This window comes from Polypterus senegalus, chromosome 8 (assembly GCF_016835505.1).
Source record: "Polypterus senegalus isolate Bchr_013 chromosome 8, ASM1683550v1, whole genome shotgun sequence".
NCBI classification, from domain to species: Eukaryota; Metazoa; Chordata; class Cladistia; order Polypteriformes; family Polypteridae; genus Polypterus; species Polypterus senegalus.
Window position 1 is genome coordinate 85,131,363 of NC_053161.1, and position 25,415 is coordinate 85,156,777.

General features: G+C 40.5%; 1 protein-coding gene across 2 annotated transcripts in view; it reads right to left on the reverse strand.

Moving 5' to 3' along the window:
- Positions 1-25,415, reverse strand: part of chchd3a (coiled-coil-helix-coiled-coil-helix domain containing 3a) — a 200,516-nt gene that overhangs the window by 149,946 nt on the left and 25,155 nt on the right. For both annotated transcript variants that reach the window (XM_039761359.1, XM_039761358.1), the window contains exons 2-3: positions 25,205-25,298; positions 354-435 (exon numbers count right to left, since the gene is read on the reverse strand). In XM_039761359.1, the coding sequence (XP_039617293.1) occupies positions 354-435; positions 25,205-25,298 (176 nt within the window). The remainder of the gene's footprint in view (positions 1-353; positions 436-25,204; positions 25,299-25,415) is intronic.

A 25,415-nucleotide genomic window follows, 5' to 3' on the forward strand; every position in this document is an offset into this window, starting at 1 on the left:
GTTTTATTTTCTTATTTGCTGCTGATTAGTATTACAGTTCCGTTAAACATTTATAACCAACAATTGAAATCAGAAGTTTACATACACTTAGTGAAATACTCTGTCTATGAATACTGCTGGAAAAAAATAATTTTGCCCTGTACAAAATAGATGTTTTAAACAATATGCCATATTTATAGTTTGTTTGTATAAAATCTGTGGAGGGGTTATGAAGTAAATTTTAAAGACTTCGCTCTAAGTATATGTAAACTTCTGACTTCAACTGTTAAAATGATTATTTGTAAATAAATCAGTTTCATACCAAACAAAGGCTATTCATGCTTTTTAGAACTACAAAGAAAAAAATAGATTACCGTTTTTGCAGATTAGTATCTTCTATGAAACTTTCATTTTCCAAATTTTCTGTAATTTTCTTATTAGCAGCATCTTCTTTGCCTACAGCATACAAAGACAGAAATTTCAGATAAACATGCACTTCTCTCTAAAGTCTCTTTAACAGTAAAGTACAGTATTAATTTGGATCCAAAAAAAGAATTTGGCATACATAAAAAAAAAAAAAAATTGACACACAACAACCTGTCTCTAATCTCTTGCTAAAATCCCCAAATGTAAGATTGGGAAGAGAGATAGGAGTCAAAGAAATAGCATTTTTAGTTGTACCTAGTAAGAGTTCAGTGCTTAATAAAAAAACAAAGTTTTAAAAATTAAAAATGAGGTGGTAGGGCAAGAAAAAAAAAAACAAGTACCCTGGCCTTAATATATAATGGGACATTTTATAACATATGGACCAATAGTCTTGTTACTGTTAAGCATTTATTTGATTGATCTACTATTAGAGCACATCACATTACTACTGTTAGAAGTAACCAATATCAAAGACAGGGCTCTGCTTCGCACCATCAGCTTTCTATTAGTGGGGCCCCTGATCAGATGGTAAAACATTTTTGGAAGCCTTAATTTAAATGTTTGGGAAACCCTGATATAACTGATATTTGGCACAGCTTATCTGTAGTGTTCTTAAAAAAAACACATTTAAGAATAAAGAAATAAACATCTGAAACTCTACTTTTAATTTGCAGCTTAACAGAGAAATTAGTTTTTACTTTTATACTAAAATACAATCTGAAATCCAAACCAAACTTTTAAATGAAACAATTATGAAAAGCATACATCTCTTCTCAAATGACAGATGGTGTGCCTCAGTGACATTTGTTGAAACACAGCAACTGCAGGTGTGAGATAATAAATGTTGCCTTTTGCTTTTAAGTTAATGCAATGAAATGCAGATCTGGACCACTAAATCTTCCTTAGTGCATTAAATGAAGCTGCAAGTCAGAGGGCCTCAGTGAATGATAATTAGGCATTATGAAATCCTAATTAGCAGTAAGTATTTCCTAGTAACTCAATAATACTTTGCTAATTATGAGCAGTTAAAAAAGTTTCCTGATAACTGCATTAAACTAGAGATTATATTAAAAAAATACAAGAATGAAATCGGTACGCAATGGCTAATACAAGTGTCTGAAAGGGTTAAATTATTTTGTTTACGGTGAAATTTAAAAAGAGGTATAACCAACTTTCTATAAACTATTTTACTAAAACAATATTAACTGATAAATATTAATTTGTCAGATACAACAAGTATAAACTATAAAGATTAACATCTAAAGACCATTGTTAAGTACAGTATTCTATTTTGAATTCTTTCTTCATATGCAAAATAAGTTTTTCCATTAAGAAAAAAAGCTGAAATTGGAAATAACTGATTAACGAATTTCTGTAAATGTGGAAATTTTCTTTTGTCTCTTAATTTTGTGTATTAAAAAGTGTTGGCAATAGATTTGCCTGGCTTTCCATAATGGTTTTCATTTCACAGCACAATCAAGATGATAATGGCCAAAATAAATAATGAATTTAAATGCTAATCATTTCCCCTATGCCTAAATTTTATACATACAGTATTCAACTTTCATCTTTAAAGACGAGCCTTATTCAAGTCAAATAAAACAAAGCTGCAATGAAAAAGCTGTCCAATCACTGTCACATTAGCATTATCTTTCACTCACTAGGATTTATTTCCTATTTATGTTTGAGTATCCATGTGTAAGAATACTGTATGTAAACCCTTGATACTGAAATGTCTGTTGATCACCTTTGCAAATACAATTTGTAGAAGCTGGCCAAAGATTCACACAAAGTGTTTATATTGAAATAGAATAAACTAAACTAAGTAGTGCTGGGCGGTATACCGGTTCATACCAAAAAACATTTTTTATTTTTGTTATATGGATTTTTCTTATACCGGAACACAGGTTTAAATGGCCTAAACAACGTTCGGAACAAGGCGCAGCAGGAAACTATTTAAGGGGAGACCTTTTTCCACTGCTGCACCAATAAACACGCACGCAACGGAGTACATGCGTTAATGGAGGTATTGAGCTGTGAAAATGGACAGAGAACATTCCGAAACGGAAGCTGTAGCAGACAATAAAGTTGAACATGACGACACAGAATAACTTTTGACGAAAAAAAGGTGCTGTGTATGTTGCCTGGAGATACTTTGGTTTTAAAAGGCCGGCTATGGAACATTATGTTCAAATGTGTGAATACTGTTTCTATACTACTGGATAATACTGCAAGCCAAGTTGTGCTTGATTTATTTTATTTAATTTTCAATAGTGTGTAATGTACCTGCTTTCTGTGTAATAGTGTGACGATGCCGGTCCCCTACAGTAAGGTGACCAGAATTTTTTGGGCCAATCTGGGGACATGCGGGGGGAGGGGGGGTTTAGAGGAGCGTAGACTACTCCCCTCGTGTTTCGTGATTGAAGTTCTCCCACCACTACCGATGGAAAACTTTGAGTCGCACACACTGCACATCTCAACAGAAGCATCCGGGGTCGGACGCAAATACGAAATGTCACGCTGAAGCCCATCATTGAACTGACACTTCCTTTTAGCACTCATGTTGAATCACAGGGATCACTGTGCCAAAATGCAGAAAAACAACGTGGAAGAAAAGAGCCGCCATGCTGCTCTCGCATCTAGAAGCATGCCACATATAGACATAGCCACAGGCTGAGGCAGAGCACGGCGTGCCTCTCTTAGAATCTACAGATCACGAGTAGGGACTCTAAGCACCAAAGAGTACAAAGCGAAAGCTTATCGCGCGATTTCTCGCCAAAGTTGCAGGATGCAGTAAAGCATAACCTCTGTCAAAACACCGCGCACACTCGCCGAGTTCAAATTATCGTAGTGATGAGACACATTCAAAAAAGTGAACCAGCTGAAACTGGGGACAAAATCTTAAACCGGGGACATGTTTCTGAGTGGGGACATTTGTCCGAAAAAAGGGACTGTCCTGGGAAAACGGAGACGGATGGTCACCTTACCTACAGACTCCCTCTTCCCACATGTCTGCTGAACCAACACAGTCGATAGTTATGACTGAGGTGAGGTATCTCACTAAAGCCAGGGGATGGTGGAAAGTGCTCAAGTGCTTTTGTTAAAAACAGTCAAAAGTAAAACCAAAAGTGTCCGTTGTGCAGTGTTCAGAAAAATACAGGGCCCAAATAAATAGAAAATCCATAAAACCAGTGAAATGTGGGGATAAAATCCATAATAAATAAATCCATTAAAATAGAGGTTAAAATGCAGTCTCTCTCCTCGCCTGATCACAGCACACCACCTTCTGTCTCCACGGCTCACCCTTCACTGGCGTTGCTGGCAGAACCTTTGCAGCACTAACTCCTTTCTGCCAACCCCTGTCTTGGCTGCTGCCACATTGCGCAGGTCCGAGGTCGGCACACCTCTCGTCTTCCTTCACGCTCACTCAGTCGCTCCTCAGATCCATTGAGAACATTTCGCTCGCCCCACTCTACATACTTAGTAGGGTGAACCAGCCCATAGATCGCCTCAGCCTGCACTCCCTCACGGAGCCCCAGCTCATGCTGCCTTCTCCTTCCTGGCATCTGGATCGTCCCCCATTACTGCCTTTTCCCTTCTTTAACCTCCTTGTGTTCTATCTTTTCTTTTTTCCTTACCCCTATCCTGCCGGCCCATAAATATACATCTCTGTCACCCTATACACATGTCGCAGTAAGCCGATGAAGCAATTGAGAATGATCAGGTGAGACTCGTCCCAAAAACCTTCATCAACTACTCACGGTCGTGCAATCGCACACACGGAGACGGATAAGGCGAACTGGATTTAAAACTGACCTTTTTTTTTTTTGAAGCCGCCAACCCACTATACCATTATATATGCAAGTTGTAGTTTTATTATTTATGTAAGTAGCTTAGTTAGAAGCAAAATCCATATTAATGCAATTTGCCTTAATGACGGTTCAGTTGGTAAAGATGTCATCACCAAGTTGCACTTGTTTTATTGGTTTTGATTTTGGTGAATACTGTGTAATGTACCTGGGCTTGAAGTTATGAAGTAATAGTATTATTACTGGAAGCTGCACTATTATTTATTTTATTGTTATTATTTATTAGTTTAAATATTATGCAGTTTAATGATGGTAAAGTTGTTTAAAAAGTCACTTTAACATGTCAGTGGACAGAGATTGTTAACATTAACAGAAAGTGTAGTTCATCCATCCATCCATTTTCCAACACGTTGAATCCGAACACAGGGTCACGGGGGGTCTGCTGGAGCCAATCCCAGCCATCACAGGGCGCAAGGCAGGAACCAATCCCGGGCAGGGCGCCAACCCACCGCAGGACACACACACCCACACTCACAATTTAGAATCGCCAATCCACCTAACCTGCATGTCTTTGGACTGTGAGAGGAAACCGGAGTACCCGGAGGAAACCCACGCAGACACGGGGAGAACATGCAAACTCCACGCAGGGAGGACCCGGGAAGCGAACCTGGGTCTCCTAACTGCGAGGCAGCAGCGCTACCACTGCGCCACCGTGCCGCCCTAGAAAGTGTAGTTGGTTCACAAAAAAAAAAAAAATATTTACTATTTATTCCTTTTCTAAGACATGTTCAGTGCAATACAACTTTTGACAAGCACCTCTGGATATTTTACTAAGTCTAAATGCCTCTTTGGATGGTTGACAATATTTTGTCAAAATATTTGTTTAAGTTGTTTGCAAAATTTGTTCAATAAAAAGTTTCTATATTTTGACTGCAACTGTCATACAATGTGATTCCTTCTCTTCATTAGCGCCCCCTCCTTGAAAACTATCACTTCATGGGGCCATGCAAACCTGTATTAATACTTTTCTGCACATTAAAATGTCACTCATGACAGTGGAAAAGGTCATTTTTTACCAGTCTACTGCAGTAACTGCAGTGGAAAATGTCGTTAACTCATGCATGGAAAAAAAAAAAATACCGTTGAATACCGTGAAACCGGTACAATTTTGAAAAATACCATGATAAAGAATTTTGGTCACACCACCCAGCACTAACACTGAGGAATATATTATGGCAGCCTAGTCATTACTGGAATCTGATTTGTATGACATCTGCTTTTATAAGCCTATGCATAATGGAAAGAGAAAAATACTGAATCAGTTTTTGATTTGTGTGTTTTTTTCTGTCTTTAAAACAAAATATCATACAGTAATGAGTATGAGGATCTCAATCTGCTGACGTCATCCTTTTCGGACAGGGTACCGAGCTGAGAGCTGTGTGATGTCTAGTGCTAGTTTGATTACTTCTAAAACTTTGTTGAATTGGACCATAATTTGCTGCTTAATGTGCATTTGTAAATAATGTAAAAAGCCTCATTGTCATGCCTGTCTAACTCTGCACATAAAAAACCTCATCTCCAACTGCACCAAATTTGTGAAAATTTGGTACACTTACTCTTCAAAAAAAATCTGCCAGAAAAGTTGATTTTGTACAATTAAATATCTTGATTACAGAATACTGTACAAATGCTGAAACGTTCAAAAACACACTTTGAAAAAGCACTGCAGAATTTTCAATCTATCCTAAAACACAGAAATATTCGGAGTAACTTTAACTACATATTAGTTTAGCACTTCAAATTTACCTTAACAGAGCTTACTTCAACTTGTACATAATTTTACATTTTCCTCTTTTACTCGTCCAACAGTAGCTCCTAAAGGCAAAATAAAATGCTAGCAAAGTCACATATGCAGCAGAAGCTTATGCCTGATGCTGCCTATTTACAGTAAGTTGAGGCAGTAGGGTGTCACACCAACTGCTTAAAATGTATCTGGTAATTCACAAGTTCTTTGTGACTGTAAAAGTAAAAAATGCAAATAACTTAAAATATATGGCTTAACATTTTCAAACACCTGCTCTTTACATCTATATGCCTTATTGGACATTCTATTCCAAAACCAAGAACAGCAATATAAAGATGGCCCCACCTTTGCAATTATAACAGCCTTCACTCTTCATGAGGGATTTCCCAAGATTAGAGTGCGTCTGTGAGAATCTCAGCCAAAAAAGTATTTGTGAGCTCAAGTACTGACATTGGAAGAAAACACTTGGCTTGCAATCAGCATTTGCATTCAATCCAAAGGTGTTAAATAGGGCTGAGGTAAAAGACCTGTGCTGTCCACAGAAGTTCTTCTATACCAAACTCACAAAACAATGTCTTTATGGTCATTGTCTTTTGCTCAGGGTCACAGTCATTCTGGAACAGAAAATTACCTTTCCCAACTGTTTACACAAAGTTGGAAGCACGCTAAATGTCTAAATTTCTATCTAAATTCTCTTTGTATTGTGTAGCATTAACAGTAACCTTCACCATTATCCCCCCTTAAGCTGTGATGATTGCAGCAGGGTTATGCCTTCATCTGACTGAATGGGGATGTGGGGGGTGTAGCAAGGCTGCGTTTTGCTAATCCACACATTTGAAAAAAAAAACTGTGCTATGAGCGCAGTGAAAAGGAGCTACAAGCATCTGTCAGGAAAATTTAAGGAAGTCAGGGACAACAAAAAAAATCTTAAACTTCAGGGATTCTAGTGTTAAATTTCTTCTTTTTTTTACCAAAATGCTTGTTTTTCAATATGTTCTCAAAGCACATTATGTACTGAAGATCAGCACTATACTGACATGTATACACACCTTTCTGTTTAAAGTCCAAAACTTTGTGTATTTTTCTAACAATAATATTAAATATTAGCAAATAAAGCTGTTTTTGTGTTTTTTGCCAGAATTTCATGAATAACTGTGCCTTAGAAATTCTCAGATAACATGTTTTTCCCCCCAAACATTTTTGTTTGATGTCCCCTTCTTTTTTCTTTGAGTTGCCATTGTATTTTATTTATTGCATTCAATACCTTGCCTGCCATGCTGACTCTCTCCCCCTCTCCATTTCTCTATTTCATATAAGCAAATAAAAACTCTTCATTCATTATCATACAATTCACAGATCTTAATACATGTATATGTATATCTTAAACATTTGATTTACATGATTTGTAATGGTTCCAAATTATGTATTTTCATATCTATGCTTTTTCTGACCCCCATTAGAGAGTCATTTAATAAAGTACAACGGGTGACATTATATCTAATTCTTTTATTGCCTTAAATATCCATCTCTTTAGTCTGATGACTTATATTTATATGTGTGGTCTAAGATAAATTATTTTCCAAAGCTCAATATGACTTCCTTTTTTCAAGTTTGACACTTGTGAAAGAATATTTTTATTAAATTTAAGAAGTATCCAATTCAGGATCCTGCAACCCTAACAAAAATTTTAAATAATTGTTATGACATAAACCAAGAGGCACAAGAATTGTCGCTGTCGGGAAGAAAAATGAAAACAATGAAAAAAAGTTCATTGAATGAAGAAAAATGTAAAAATATTCTTCAAAGCCAACTTGCATATGCAGAAGGTGTCTTCAGTTAAATATTTATTCTTCTTTTCTTCCTTGAGCTTCCTTGTCTGAAGCTTTCCCATAATCAAAGTTCCCAGGATCTGGGCCCTCCAAGGAGATCACTCATACACTGTCATAGTGACTGTACTGCAAAGTCATCAGACAGCCATCTAGTGTCTCTGGCCATTTTCAGCTTAATCTGGGGAATGTTCAGAATACAAACCGGATTCCAAAAAAGTTGGGACACTAAACAAATTGTGAATAAAAACTGAATGCAATGATGTGGAGATGGCAAATGTCAATATTTTATTTGTAATAGAACGTAGATGACAGATCAAACGTTTAATCCGAGTAAATGTATCATTTTAAAGGAAAAATATGTTGATTGAAAATTTCACAGAGTCAACAAATCCCAAAAAAGTTGGGACAAGTAGCAATAAGAGGCTGGAAAAAGTAAATTTGAGCATAACGAAGAGCTGGAAGACCAATTAACACTAATTAGGTCAATTGGCAACATGATTGGGTATAAAAAGAGCTTCTCAGAGTGGCAGTGTCCCTCAGAAGCCAAGATGGGTAGAGGATTACCAATTCCCACAATGTTGTGCAGAAAGATAGTGGAGCAATATCAGAAAGGTGTTACCCAGCGAAAAATTGCAAAGACTTTGCATCTATCATCATCGACTGTGCATAACATCATCCGAAGATTCAGAGAATCTGGAACAATCTCTGTGCGTAATGGTCAAAGCAGTAAAACAATACTGGATGCCCGTGATCTCCGGGCCCTTAAACGACACTGCATCACAACCAGGAATGCTACTGTAAAGGAAATCACAGAATGGGCTCAGGAATACTTCCAGAAACCATTGTCAGTGAACACAATCCACAGTACCATCCGTCGTTGCCAGCTGAAACTCTATAGTGCAAAGCAGAAGCCATTTCTAAGCAAGATCCACAAGCTCAGGCGTTTTCACTGGGCCAGGGATCATTTAAAATGGAGTGTGGCAAAATGGAAGACTGTTCTGTGGTTAGACAAGTCACGATTCGAAGTTCTTTTTGGAAATCTGGGACACCATGTAATCCGGACCAAAGAGGACAAGGACAACCCAAGTTGTTATCAACGCTCACTTCAGAAGCCTGCATCTCTGATGGTATGGGGTTGCATGAGTGCGTGTGGCATGGGCAGCTTGCATGTCTGGAAAGGCACCATCAATGCAGAAAAATATATTCAGGTTCTAGAACAACATATGCTCCCATCCAGACGTCATCTCTTTCAGGGAAGACCCTGCATTTTTCAACAAGATAATGCCAGACCACATTCTGCATCAATCACAACATCATGGCTGCGTAGGAGAAGGATCCGGGTACTGAAATGGCCAGGCTGCAGTCCAGATCTTTCACCTATAGAGAACATTTGGCGCATCATAAAGAGGAAGGTGCGAGAAGGCCCAAGACGATTGAACAGTTAGAGGCCTGTATTAGACAAGAATGGGAGAGCATTCCTATTTCTAAACTTGAGAAACTGGTCTCCTCGGTCCCCAGACGTCTGTTGAGTGTTGTAAGAAGAAGGGGAGATGCCACACAGTGGTGAAAATGGCTTTGTCCCAACTTTTTTGGGATTTGTTGACACCATGAAATTCTGAATCAACATATTTTTCCCTTAAAATGATACATTTTCTCAGTTTAAACTTTTGTTCCATGATTTATGTTCTATTCTGAATAAAATATTAGAAGTTGGCACCTCCACATCATTGCATTCAGTTTTTATTCACGATTTGTATAGTGTCCCAACTTTTTTGGAATCCGGTTTGTATTTTGAATTTCTGTTAAACCAGCCATCCTAACTGAATAATTTTGGAAGAAACAGAATAGCTGCCTTAAGAAGTTCAGTTTTTTTAAATAAGGTACAGCAGCTGCTGCTTGGGCACTTCCAAGGGCCAATCGGTGGTTTTACACAGTGGCAGATGACCAAGAGTCCAGATGTTTTATCTCTAAGCAGTTCTGCCACACCTTTATGTTTCCCAATCATAACAGCCGCTCAATCTGACCCTACTCCAACCAGATTAGCAGTTTTCAAGCTTAGAGTGTCCATAGTCTCACTCAGTGTGTTGGTTATAGTCTCCACTTTGCCGTCAATCATATTGCGGATTGATAAAAAACTAACTCTGACCTCTTTAGTGACCTGGAAAATATATTTAATGTAAATAATTAATTGTTTTACATCCGAGATACTGTAACTGTGGTTTCATCACACAGAATACTGAAAAACTTTTCTTGTGTATATTTTTCAGTATGCTAGATTTTATTTCTGATGCTAAGACATCCAGCAGCTCTTGCATTATGCTTTTAGAGGTGTAATGTGCATTTTTACCAATATTGAGATGTTGTAAAAAGGATCCTCCTATTTCTTTACAGTGTTCCAACAGCTTATCAAACAACGTTGTATGTGGCAACTCATTTTTTGCCAAACAATGCATGGATCTTAAAACTCCCACAAAGACATCTGTCTGCAAGTTATTTAACACAGATACAGATCTTTCAATTTGACCAATTCCAGTTTGCTCTAGTACACACTATCCTAAAAGTTCAGCAGAAGACTCATTGTGCGTTTTACTTTTTTCATGGTCCAGCAAGCTTTTTTTCGAATTCTTGTGCATGGCATGTTTACCCAAAGTAACTCCTCCTTGGGGGATGTTTGAGTATTTCATGCACAATGAGCACCACATAACATTTTCTTTCACCATCAGCCAATCAAAATCTTTAAAGCATTATTTGTTTATGCTGGATAAGCAGTGCTTAGATTTATCAATTGGCAGAGTGTGTGCTGAACAGACTTCCCCTGATGGACCAGCCTCTTCAATGTCTTTGTCTGAAATTGCCACATGAGAAGTTGACGCCGCACCTTCATTAGTTTCTGACGTATCTTTTCTGTAATAACTGAGCAGTGTTGTTACTGAGCAGTGTTGTTTTCTGAACACTTCTTTTGCTCATGTTGCTAAAATGTTTGAAAAAATTTAAAGTACCTATGAATAAGACTTTTGAGTGGGAAAGGGAGAGCCTGTTGGATATTCAATTCACACTTGCACTACGGCAGGTATGCATTCTCGACGTTTCCACTTTAATCTCGCCGTTTATCTCGAGATTAAATTTGACATGTTGACTTTATTCTCGTAGTTTGTCATTAAAGTAGAACATCGTAAAATAAACTCCCGCTCTTACGTGCAAGTCTGCGTGGATATTATGAACTATCATGTCTGTTCAAGTTCTATTTAAATTTTAAATAGAAGGAATTTTTATTTAGTCGACAGAAATATCTTTGGTAGGAATGTAAGTTAAATGTAGGCATCATTACATAAATTTTTCTTCACTATACAAATGTAAAGAGTAAATTCGCCTTACATTCCAACCAAAGATATTTGTGTCGACTAAATCAGGGGTGTCAAACTCAATTGCACAGGGAGCCAAAATCCAAAACACACTTTAGGTTGCGGGCCGAACAGGATAAACATTTATTGAACACACTAAAACTAAACTTTTAAAACTTAACTTTTTTTGAACATAAATATGAATAAAAATAGACAGGAATATTATTCCGGAATAAATCAACTCAATCCTTAAATAACTTAATAATATTTTGCTCTCAATAAAAATATATCCTGTCTAAATTATAAAAGTTAGAAATAAAGTAAATGTTAAAAGAACAAACATTAAAATTTTTTTACTCTTATGTAATTTTAAATTTTATAAAAAATAAACATAGATTTTAAATATCCCAAAAGATTTTGCTCTCCATAAAAATATATCCTGTCAAAATTATACAAATTCAAATATGAACATGCTGCATAACAAAACCTGGAAATATAAATAAAATTTGTTCTTTTCAGCAATAACAAATCAAATCATTCAGTTGTCTTTGCTCATATGTCATTTTAGAGCTGGACGCCTGGCATCTTTTTTTGGCCACAAGTTCGTTTCTGTTTGGTGTGAGGTTCTGTGTTGTGGAGATTCTCAGGATGGACTGCAGGTACTCATCAGTGAGGCGACTCCTGTGTGCTGTTTCGTTAGTCTTCATGACTGAGAAGAGCTTCTCACACAGATATGTGCTACCAAACATGCACGAGGTTCGAGCCGCATGTAGACGGAGCTGGAGCATTTCTGCAGGAATGGAGTGAATAAACTGTGCGGGCCGTGCAGTATCATACTTTGCCTTCAGTGTGCCATTACACTGCAGCTCAATCACCTCCATCTGAATCTGCACAGGTGCAGTTTCCACATTGACGGCAAATGGGTTGCGAAACAACTCAAAATTCTTTTTTTGTTCTTCAAAGTCACCAAAGCGCCGTGCGAACTCAGTGGGCAGTGCGCTCACTTTATCAGCAAAGTGCGTATTTGAGACACACGGGTTTACCGGCAATGTCAGTAAACATATACTCAGCCTCCCCTCGGTTTTTAAAGGCTCTATTTTCAGAATCACCTTTTCTCTTCGGCATCGTGTGGGCTAGCTTCGCAATAACTTGCAGCTTCATAAGCTAGACATGATTAACGCGGTAAGTGTTCGGCAAGGCAGCTGAAGCGCTGCATTATGGGATCTGTAGTTTATCGTGTTACCAGCACTTCATATTCCCAGGCCATTAATAACAATAATACAGTATATAAAATGATCTCGCGGGCTGGATATAATTACACGCCGGGCCGGATGTGGCCCGTGGGCCTTCAGTTTGACACATATGGACTAAATAGAACTTGAAAAGAAATATTTTTTCGAATGTGATCGCAAAATTCAGATCGAGTTGACACGCACTACAGTGCATCGAGCCCGCGTGCTATTGTGGTTTTGCCTGTGTGCCTCAATAAGTTACCCTCCCTCGCTCTTACTTTTTTACCGTTCATCTAATGAATACACTGAGTATGGCTTTACCAAAACAATCATTGATCGCGAATAAAGTATCCATTATTCATAAAGCTTCAATTGGTGATCTGTCTTTCTGCGTTAACCGCACATTTATAAAATATATCTATACTAATAAAAGGCAAAGCCCTCACTCACTCACTCACTCACTCACTCACTCACTCACTCACTCACTCATCACTAATTCTCCAACTTCCTGTGTGGGTGGAAGGCTGAAATTTGGCAGGTTCATTCCTTACAGCTTCCTTACAAAAGTTGGGCAGGTTTTATATCGAAATTCTACGCGTAATGGTCATAACTGGAAGCAGTTTTTCTCCATTTACTGTAATGGAGATGAGCTTCAACGCCGTGGGGGCGGAGTTTCGTGTGACATCATCACGCCTCCCACGTAATCACGCAGTACATAGAAAACCAGGAAAAGTCCGTCTACATGCGGCTCGAACCTTGTGCATGTTTGGTACCACATATCTGTGTGAGAAGCTCTTCTCAGTGATAAAGACTAACAAAACAGCACACAGGAGTCGCCTCACTGATGAGCACCTGCAATCCATCCTGAGAATCTCCACAACACAGAACCTCACACCAAACAGAAACGAACTTGTTGCCAAAAAAAGATGCCAGGTGTCCAGCTCTAAAATGACATATGAGCAAAGACAACTGAATGATTTGATTTGTTATTGCTGAAAGGAACACATTTTATTTATATTTCCAGGTTTTGTTATGCAGCATGTTCATATTTGAATTTGTATAATTTTGAAAGGATATATTTTTATGGAGAGCAAAATCTTTTGGGATATTTAAAATCTAGGTTTATTTTTATATAAAATTACATAAGAGTAAAGAAATTTGAATGTTTGTTCTTTTAACGTTTACTTTATTTCTAACTTGTATAATTTAGACAGGATATATTTTTATGGAGAGCAAAATATTATAAGTTGTTTAAGGTTTTAGTTGATTTATTCACGAATAATATTCCTGTCTGTTTTTACCATTCCTACCAAAGATATTTCTGTCGACTAAATAAAAATTCCTTCTATTTAAAATTTAAATAGAACTTGAACAAATACGATAGTTCATAATATCCACGCAGACTTGCACGTAAGAGCGGGAGTCATCCGTTTTAACAAGCAGCGTATTGCACTGATACGAAATAGCTGTGTGTGTATATATGTAGATATGTATTTGTGTATATATATGTAGATATGTATTTGTGTATATATATATATATATGTTTGTGTATATATATATATATATATATATATATATGTTTGTGTATATATATATATATATATATATATATATATATATGTTTGTGTATATATATATATATATATATATATATATATATATATATTTGTGTATATATATATATATATTGTCACACACGTGTGCATGGGAAGCAGCTGAAGGGCTTAGACAATACTGTTTATACATCTGCCCGGGGGGGGCGGGTACGCTGACGCTCTTTCTGAGTTCTCTGCAGGTCTTACCCGGGAAATCCCACCAGGAGCCGCCATTTCCAGGAAGGACACATCACCTCCGGTTCCGGCCCCAAGAATGAGGTCACTTCCGGTTCCGGCCCCAAGGATGATGTCACTTCCAGTTCCGGCCCAGAGGACGACATCATTTCCGCCCTCTGTGCTATAAAGCTCACTGCCTTTGCTTAGGCAGGCAGTTCTGTTTTGGACTCTGTTGTGTAAACAACTGTTTGAAAATGCCTCAAATACTTTTGCAGCCGGGAAACCGCATTAAACGGGTGGCTGCCCCAAACCTTTCACGCCTCTGGTCTCCAGTTCTTACAGTGGCGTAGTCGGCAGGATGGTGTCCCGAAGAACCGGGACACGGACTTCAAGGAACCAGGTGGGTGAGTACGGGGCCGAGTTTCGGGGCAGGGAGTGCGCCGGAGGGTCAGGAAGGACGCGGTGCAGGCTCTGCTCCACGAGCATAACCCGGGGCTACCAACCCATCTCGTGGAGAAGGTAGAGGGGACCCACAGGCGTGGGCTGGCTTCTGGGGAAAACACACGAGTGGCTCAGTATGCTCTTCTGGGTAGGAAAGCCGAGCGCCCATCGGGACCAAGGTCCCTGTTAGCGATGGGCTGTCCCCAGGCCGGCAGGTGAAGAATATAATAGACTGGGAGTTTAACCCAACTAAAGGGCTGTCAGAGCAGGCTATGGCTCTCTGGCAACAGGTGGGTGAGTGGCTACGGCCATTTGATTGACCCCTTGCAAATAGTGCAGCAAGTGGCCTGTTTTTGCTGCTACAGCGATACCCCAGGAATTTGCCCAGCCGGCCTGGGGGAATTCCATTCCATGGACGAGCTGCTACAGCTCTTGCAACCCAGAGGCCGGCTGTGAAACCGGGAGGCAGAACAGCCGCTCTGTGGACTACCCGGGAGTTATGTCCTACAAAGCAGTCCCTTCCACGCAATCCAGAGCCTGTTCGAAGTCGCCGGGCCGTCTGGCTTGCGACCTGTCGGGAACAAGGCGGACCGTAGGGGACAATGGCGGGGTTGTTTGTGTGCCCTTAGCAATCCCTGGCGGATAAACATACGGGAGAGCTTCTTATTAATGGACATATGATAACAGCGCTGTTTGATTCCGCAGTAAGCGTGTCTGTCGTTGCTCGCCGCTTTGTTCTACCGCAACAATGGATTAAGAAAAGACCAGTCTAAAATGTATACACGGAGATATCCGCCGTACAATACCGCCCGATGTTACGTATGTCTCGGAGGAACCCTTCGCGACTTACGTAGCGGTACACCGGATCCTCCGCTTCCGTAATCCTCGGGCGGGACTGGTCTGACAGTAACCGCGGTAGTTTAGAAAGCATTCCCCGAAAAGCTTTTGGCCTCGTTATAGATGATAAAGATTCATCTCAAGCTGCTTCCACACCGTGTAATCAGCCGACAGGGAGTGGGGCGGTAGGCCAAGAGAGTGACGAAGACACTCCCGGACCGTCGCGGGCTACTACGTCATCCACTAGCGCCCGGCAGCGAGGAGGATTCTCCGCCCCTTGAGGTCAGACCGACCCGCTCTCTGAGTTGCACTTTCAGTTTAGAGCGACGCCGGCTTCTTTCAAGAGAGAACAGTGGAATGACGACTCTCTGAAGCACATAAAGAATGCAGTGGTTCTCGTTAACGCCAACGACGCATTTGCCCATGCCACAGGGACCTCACTTTGTCATGGATAATGAATTATTGTATCGGGTTGCTGAACATGAGGGGAAGGTCCGGAAGTTGTTGCTAGTCCGCGGACCTACCGGCGGCAGGTTTGCGAAGTTAGCACACTCTCACCTTCTTGGAGGCCATCTCGGCCCGATAAAACATTAGAGCGCATTAAGCTCCGTTTTTGGCCGGGATTAATGAGGAGGTTAGCGCTTTTGCATTTCCTGTCCGGAGTGTCAACTGCGGCAAATTCCTAGGAAGGACCGTGCTCCTCTGATTCCCCTTCCCCTTATTGACGTTCCTTTGACAGGATTGGGGTGGATATAGTAGGACCCCTGGAGCCCTCAGCCCGAGGATATAAATATATACTCGTCCTCGTGGATTATGCAACCCGATTCCCTGAAGCCGTTCCATTGCGCGGCTACCACTAAAAATATTGCACGGGAACTAGTAGGAGTCTTTTCACGCGTGGGCATTCCTAGAGAAGTCCTGACGGACCAAGGAACGCCTTTCACCTCGGAAACGCTCAAGGAGACTGCCAAGTTACTGAAAATAAAGCATTTAAAAACCTCGGTGTATCATCCTCAAACCGATGGGCTAGTGGAGAGATTTAACCAAACTCTCAAGCAAATGCTACGTAAGGTAGTCAGCAAGGATGGGAGGAATTGGGACCAACTCCTCCCCCTTGTCCTCTTTGCCTACGGAAGTTCCTCAAGCCTCTACGGGTTCTCTCCCTTTGAATTACTATACGGAAGACAGCCCCGGGGCTTATTAGATATTTTAAAAGAGGGCTGGGAAGGGGAGGCACAGCCCTCCACTAATATTTTGGAGTATATCGCCCAATTGCGCGATAGATTTGATGCAATAAGACCTATACTAAAAAGTCATATCGAGGAGGCACAATCAGCACAGGCCGCCTGTATGACCGTGTACGACTCTCCGGAGTTCCAACCGGGGATCGCGTCATGGTATTGGTTCCTACTTCACACTCTAAACTGCTCGCACATTGGCTAGGCCCCTATGAAATTAAGGAGAGGAAGGGATTGGTCGACTATTTGGTGAAACAGCCCAATCGCCGACCAGCTGAGCGAATATATCATGTAAACCTGCTGAAACCGTGGAAGGAGAGGGATCCCGATCCCTCCTCCGGACAGCCCTGCTCTCTCTTCGCGGAAGTAAGTGCCCTTAATTTCGTGAACAGCTATCTCCCAGACAGAGACAGGAGCTCGAAGCAGCTATCCGCCGGTCCCAGAGGTGGTAAGTGAACAGCCAGGTCGGACCTCTCTGATTGCGCACGACATATTGACTGACCCGGGGGTGATCGTCCGTGAGCGACCCTACAGACTCCCGGAGGCAAAGAAAGTAGAAGTGGAACTGGAAATCAAGCGAATGCTGGCACTAGGAGTGATCGAGGAAAGTAGTAGTCCCTGGTCCAGTCCCATCGTCTTGATTGCTAAGCCTGACGGCAGTTGGAGGTTTTGCAATGACTTCCGTCGGCTCAACCAAGTTTCCCGATTTGATGCTTATCCCATGCCTCGCGTGGGCGACCTCCTCGAGACTGGGACCAGCCAAATTCTTGACTACACTTGACATGACAAAGGGGTACTGGCAGGTTCCTTTAACGGAGTCCGAAGGAAAAACGCGTTTAGCACTCCTAGCGGACACTGGCAGTATCGTGTCCTTCCATTCGGGTTACACGGGGCGCCTGCGACTTTTCAGCGTCTGGTGGACAAAGTGCTCCGGCCCCATAACTCGTTCTGTGCTGCCTATCTGGATGACGTTGTCATCTATTCCAGCACCTGGAAGGAACACATACAGCAGGTCACAGCAGTATTACGGACATTGGGAGAGGCCGGGCTCCGCATCAACCCCAAGAAATGTTTCTTCGGGTTGAAAGAAGCCAAATATTTGGGCTACCTAGTGGGCGGGTACTGTGAGGCCACAGTGTTCCAAGTTGCAAGCCATAATGGCCTGGCCCGTCCAGAAACCAAGCGGCAAGTCCAATCCGTCTCGGTTTGGCGGGTACTACCGCCGGTTTGTGCCTCGTTTCTCCGAGAGAGCGGCGCCCTTGACCGACTTGACAAAGAAAAGAGCTCCTAATACGGTGGTATGGTCTGATAAAGCGGGGCTGCATTCAGTGACTTAAAAAGGGCTCTGACTTCAGCACCTATCTTAATCTCCCCTAACTTCTCTCTCCCTTTGTCCTCCAGGCGGACGCCGGACACAGGCTTGGGACACGTTATGTACCTGAGCGGAAACTGTTGGACCGGGAGACCAGGTGCGCGGCGGGAGAGAAGAGGCTCTGGCGATCAAATGGGCGGTGACTCAGCTGCGGTACTACCTCTTGGGTCGCGTGTTCACTCTGGTGACGGATCATGCGCTCTGAAGTGGATGGCCCTTCACAGGGAGTCGAATCCACGGGTCACGAGGTGGTTTCTTGACCTGCAGCAGTACAAATATACGCTCGTTCATCGACAGGGGTCCCTTCATGCCAACGCCGATGCCCTCTCCCGGGCCCACGACCTCTCGGTGAGGCGGAGTCTTGTCACACACGTGTGCATGGGAAGCAGCTGAAGGGCTTAGACAATACTGTTTATACATCTGCCCAGGGGCGTGCGCTGACGCTCTTTCTGAGTTCTCTGCAGGTCTTACCGGGAAATCCCACCAGGAGCCGCCATTTCCAGGAAGGACACATCACCTCGGTTCCGCCCCAAGAATGAGGTCACTTCGGTTCCGCCCCAAGGATGATGTCACTTCCAGTTCCGCCCAGAGGACGACATCATTTCCGCCCTCTGTGCTATAAAGCTCACTGCCTTTGCTTAGGCAGGCAGTTCTGTTTTGGACTCTGTTGTGTGAACAACTGTTTGAAAATGCCTCAAATACTTTTGCAGCCGGGAAACCGCATTAAACGGGTGGCTGCCCCAAACCTTTCCACGCCTCTGGTCTCCAGTTCTTACAATATATATATATATATATATATATATATATATATATATATATATATATATATATAGGACAGCAACACTCATAACAGTGACAAAACAATTACATTGACAATCATGTTACGTTATTTTCAAAATGTTTCCTTTTCATTGCTTCTTTAACACACTACTTCTCCGCTGAAGCCTTGGTATTTTGCTAGTGTATATATATATATATATATATATATATATATATATATATATATATATATGTGTGTGAATATATGATTGTATGGGTGGTTACCTACTACCTAAAGAACATCAGATAATGTTGCAAGGTTTTACTGCCAAATAGTGCAAAGAGTGTGATTCAACCTAATTCTGGGCTCATCAGGCGTACACACTCACTGCACCCCCTCTCCCATGCAATCAGATTGTGATTCAGACTATGAATGCCATGAATGTAATTACCCGATCTACATGCTGTCAAATAAACGAACCACACGTCGTGGCGCAACATAAGAGGCTTCAATTCCTGAGAATAAACTGGAATAAACTCTTATAGAAAGAGATCTGGCAAACCTAACATGGTCACAAGCCAATCAGAAGACAAGTTTATGAGGATCACCTGCTTACATGATAGGCACTTCACAGTACAACAGCTACACAAACAGCTTCAAGAACAGTGCCAAGCACATCTTAACTCCAGTCAAAAAAAGCAAGTCTCAATTTTGAGATTGTGCTGCAGGTCTGACAGGGTGAGTGTCAGTAAGAAAGCAATTCCTTAAAGGAAAATACCAACTGTGGACTGTTGCAGACTGGAAGAATATCTTATGGACCAATAAATCAAATTTTGAAAAGCCCAATGTATAAAAGTATTCTGAACCTTAAACAATTCTGAACAACAAGTCGTGCACCAAAATATTGTTTAGAAGATATTTTTATTTCAAATGCCAGAAATAAACACAAGTCCACTTTTGGCAAAGAACTAAAAGGTTGCTGAAACATCATAGTAATTATCACAAACTCCTAAAAAACTGCAAAAAGGAATAACATAAAAAAATAATTATAAAATAGGCCATTTGATACAGATCATCTTTACTTTAGAGAAAGGAGAAACAGAAATAAAACAAACAAAAGAAAACTGCAAGTTAAATATTGTTAGTTGTATAATGATGTTAAAGGAGTCCAATGATGGAACAGTACACAAAGAGGTAGAGAGGTGACTTTTGACAAAGGTAAAGAACAAGATACAATATTAAAAAGTAATGTAAAATTTCTGATTTGATATATTAAAATGATAAAAAAATAGTCTAAAGCTACTGTAGAATAATTAAAAAAAGACAGGAAAAACAAACAGAAAAGAAGATGGCATAAATAAACAAAGTAAAAAAGATTCAGGCATAAAAGGATATGCAGTAATAATCACAGACAGGTGAATAAGGTTAACAGTATTTAAATGTTATATATGATGCCTTTACCTTATTATAAAAACTTCAGAGTCTTGAGATAACTGATTTCCTCACACTATCCTATAACCTAGTGGTCAATGCTTAACTTCTGCATGCCTATTCATATATACTGTATCTGAAACAAGTCAGTCAGTCATTTTCCAACCCACTATATTCTAACACAGGGTCTGCTGGAGCCAATCCCAGCCAGCACTGGGCGCAAGGCAGGGACAAACCCTGGGCAGGGCGTCAACCCACCACAGGCCACCACACACACACACACACACTGAACAATTTAGGAACACCAATGCACCTAACCTGCAACAACGCTTAATTAAAAAAAGTAGTTTTCACCATTTCCCTAACAACAAAAATATACAGTACATGTATCTATGTATATACTGTAGGTATTGTGGACTTGGCCCGGACACAGACAGACGGACATGTTGTAATCACCACCACACGTTTTATTTACACTATTTACAATTATTTCAATGGTCACACAGACCCAGTCACGTGCATAAAAACCCCCCAAAATAGTCCTGGCCACAATGCCTCTCTTCGGGCCGCCTCCACACCTCCTCTGTGCTTCATCCTGCCTCCTCCTGACTCCAGCCTCGAATGAAGGGAGACGGCCCCTTTTATACAGTCCCCAGATGAGCCCCAAGTGTTCCCAGCATTCCTCTTCTGGCCACGCCCCAGCGTGGTGGAAGTGCCGGCTGTCCTCCCGGCAGCTCTCCGGGCGCCGTCCTAATTCTTCCCCCCAGCACTTCCTGGTGTGGCGGAAGTGCTGGGGTAACAGGTCCCCAAGGTATTGGGGCGCCTCCTGGCGGTGACCACGGGCCCCTACAGGGTGGAGCTTCCATGCCCTGTACCCGTGGCCCCCAAAGCAACCAGGAAGGTGAACCCCACGTGATCCAGGGTGGGCACAGACCCACATCCGGTCCCTCATGGCGTCCCGGCCGGGTCATGGCCCCTGGCATCCCTGACAGTATATTACAAAAAAAATAAACCAATATGACAGCCTGTAGGGAAGCGTTTTATTTTCTTTTATGCCATATGTAGTATGGATAAATATTTTTGCACATATTTTATTAAAGTATTATTTTAAGGAAATTGTATTTATTTTAGTAATTCATGGTCACTGAAAAATAAGCCTAGAGAATTTCATTTTGTTAAAATATGAACAGTTAACACCTGTGGCCTATAGCTGAATTATAAAAATAACAATTTAATATAGGACATAACACTTCTATGCATCTGGTTGACGAGAAGCTTAGCATAAATAGTTTTTTTAAGGGATAAAGTTGAGAGAAAAAAAAATCTGAAATCGGGCAATCAAGTTAACATTAAAATTGGTGATTGGTATTGGCCTTAAAAAACCTGATCAGAGCATCTCTAGTAGTCCGAGAACTCCCATACAGACTCCCAGAGGAGAGTCTGAGTTAGATCTAAGTGTAACTAAGGAACGTTTTAGTCCCTGATATACCCCAATCATTTAAATCCCTAAGCCAGATGGAAGTTGGCACTTTTGAAATGACTTCCACCATCTTTATCAAGTCTCACAATTCAATGCTTATCCATTGCCGTGAGTGGATAAGCTCCTCAAGCAGCTGGATAAAGCCCAATATTTGATCACTGTTCACATGACGAAAGTGTGATGAGTTGATAGAAAAGCTTGGTCAAGCCTCATATATCTATAGCTTGGACATGACTAAGGGATATTAGCATGTGTCTTTCAAGGAACCTACTTGTGAGAAAACAGCTTTTGCCTCCACCAGATGGTTTGTATGAATTTGCTATGCTTTCACTTGAATTTGATGGGACACCTCTTACATTTCCGCAAATCATGGCTCAAATATTACGTCGACATTCTAATTCAGAACCGTATTTGGACCATGTTTTCATTTTCAGTAACAACTGGGAAACGCACTTGCCTCCAGGCAGTCCACTTCAGTTTGAGAGAGACTGGCTTAATTAATCATCCAAAGAAGTGTATATTAGGTATGTCAGAAATTCAATACTATAGGTTATTAAATGGTAAGGGGCTAATTAAAATGAAAAAGAAAAACATTGGGGGGGTTCTCTTGTCCAGAGACACAGAACCAGGTCCTTGCATTCTTGGACCTGGTCAATATTCTCTCTTATGTTAGCAGAGAGAATTAGTCCGTACGAACTGTATGTAAATAAATGTAAAGATTAAGCACAAATATAGTTAATTACACCATAGAATGCACAGTGTAATAGTAAACTAATGTAAAAACATTGAATAACACTGACACAAAACATCCAGGCTCCCTGATCAGCTACACGAGCAGGCTCGCTCGCTCTCTCTCCTTCTCTGTAGCATGCATGCATGCATGCATGCACACACACACACACACACACACACACACACACACACACACACACACACACACACACACACACACACACACACCACCCCCTCCCCGTCAGTAGCACGTGCTCGCTCTCTCTCTCTTTGCACTTGCTCGCTGGCGCTCTCTAATCTCTCTGTAGCACACACTCCCCCTCCCTGTCAGCAGCACGTGTTCTCTCTATCTCCCTCAAGAGGGGAACATTTGAACAAATCAGAACCTTAATTTAAAAGCCAACCACAAGCAACCAAAAAAGTAACACTGCAGTAGTTCATGCTAATAGTCTTACAGCCCGATCACTGTAAACACTTTTTTTAAAATGAGTTTTAAGCACAGCGGAAAAAAAAAAAAAAGGAACATTAGAACAAATCCGAATGCCTTACCACACTATGAATGCCACTTTGCAACATCAGCTGCTTTAATAGATTCTTTCTGCTTTAGAATAGTCAAAACGATTTTGACTTCTTGTACTCGGCGGCAAGATCAGTAACAAGAACGCCACACTCAAACTTTTCATTAATTTCTTTCTTCACTTCGATTTCAATTTTCTTTAAAACTTTCTTCTCACCACTCTTCACTTGCTTAGAAGCCATGGTTAACTGTAAAAGCCCACGAAATATAGAGCGCAAAGATATCACAGGTAAAGCACGCATGTCTGACTGAGAACAATGAACAGGGAGCGGCTCAACACCTGCTTAAATACAGTAATTGGCACGCACATGCAGGCAGGCAGGCACGAACGCGCAGGCAGGCAGGCAGGCAGGCACGCACGTATGACCGAGAACAATGCAACACATGCAGAAATCATCTGCGCACACAAACCGAAAGGGAAACTGGCTTGTTCGTATACCAAGTGTGTGGTCGTGAACCGAGGCAAAAGTTTGGCGAACTTTTTGGTCGTGAACCGAGTTGTACGTGTACCGAGATGTTCGTGAACCGAGGTTCCACTGTACTGTCAAAATAAAATCCACCCTAAGCTGCTATATCAATTTCAGTAGCATTCCATTACACATCAAGAAGAAGTTAGACTCAATCATAATATCTTTAATCTGGAATTTGAAATGGCCACAAGGTGATTCTACGAAATCCAAAGCAGAAGGCAGCATGACTGTGCATAACTTTTAATTTTACTACTGGGCAACATATATATTAACAAAAAAAAATTGGAAATTTGCATTTGGAAGTGATGGGGCACAAGTAAGGCACTTTAAATTAGAGATAAAATTAATTCTGACCAACTTTTTTCAATTCAATGTCCATAGTATAGTGTTTGGTGTAAAAATAGTTGATAGTAATTCAAACTAACTTATTGGACAGCATATTATATTATTAGTGCAGTGGTAGCAATCTGAAACTAAATAATATCTCAAAAATATTAAACTATGCCCTTGCTAACTGTTAGCAAAAATGTTATTTATTATGTTAAGACAAGGTAAGAGTTGCAAGCAAGCTGGGAAAGGAATTCCCTTTAACTGAAAACATTGCATTGTACATTGCTTGGGTATAATTTCAAAACAGACAGCAGATAAAGTGCCTTTTTTGAGAAAGTTTCAAAAATTACTTTATTGTACTACTATTTTTTTCTCAGCAAAAATAAAACACATGTACAGTGTTTACTGGTTTTCACTTTTTACAGCACCTGGAAACCTCTGACTTTAAAAAGCAGAGTGATCCAAAAAGCAAAAGAATTTAAAAAAACACATTTGAATATTTGGGTGTCACATCTGTATTAATATATACAATTTTAATTCAGACACATACAAATCTTGTTTTTTTTAATACATTATCTCTGACCTTTCCTTACAATTATGGCTCAGTTAAGAAACGTTCTGAGCAAGTATCTCTGCAGTTCAACAGAGAAGCTTGAGACTGTAAAGTACCGTTTTATGTATTAGTTAGTTCATTTTTTTATTAATTTAAACTGACACTAAAAAAATGACTCAGTGCAACGGAATTAGCATCACAAACAAAAAAAAAAAAAAATGTAGTAGTCATCAAGGTTGTATTGATTAAGTCCATTCTGGAAGAGCTAGACAGAAAACTTCCAAAGATGCAACAGATGCAGTATTATGTCAGCATTTTAAGTGTCGGGACTTGCACAGGTTATCTGTGGTTAGAGCGAATTTGGCAATGATAAACTGCATACCCTATATTATAAAAAACAATGGTCCTTACAGTGCACTCATCTGTAATGAACAAAGACAGATAGGCCGTTTGAAAACACAGGTGAAAGCTAAGGAACACCCTTGTAGAACCAGTATTCTGAAGTTGGTTTTCGAGTGAATCTGATGGGCAAACTCAATCCAGTTATATGTACTTCTATTAAAATACGAGTATAGTTGTCACAAAAGAAACACAGACAAGTTATATTACATATTCAAGGTTAAAAACTATATTTAATTAAGGGCGTAACCAATACTTTGCGTTTTATGGTTCAATGCTTTTGACACAAGGCCAAAATGCTACAATATTTAAGAGGAAAATGAATCTGAAAATATTGACAATGCAAACCTGAATGTCTTTTACACAAACCAATAAACTGAAAAGTTTCTTACCAGCAGTAGAAAGAGGAATTCCAGGTGGCTGAATAGGTGATCTTGTTGGAACTGGGGATGGCTCTCTCATTCTGTTGATAACATTTTCAGAAAGCTGAAAGCACGGAATATAACCCAATATTACATATAGATCACAAGATACAGGAATATATATATTAAAAATACCTGCACATTTTTCGGGGTTACAAAATTGTCTATGGATCCAAGAAAA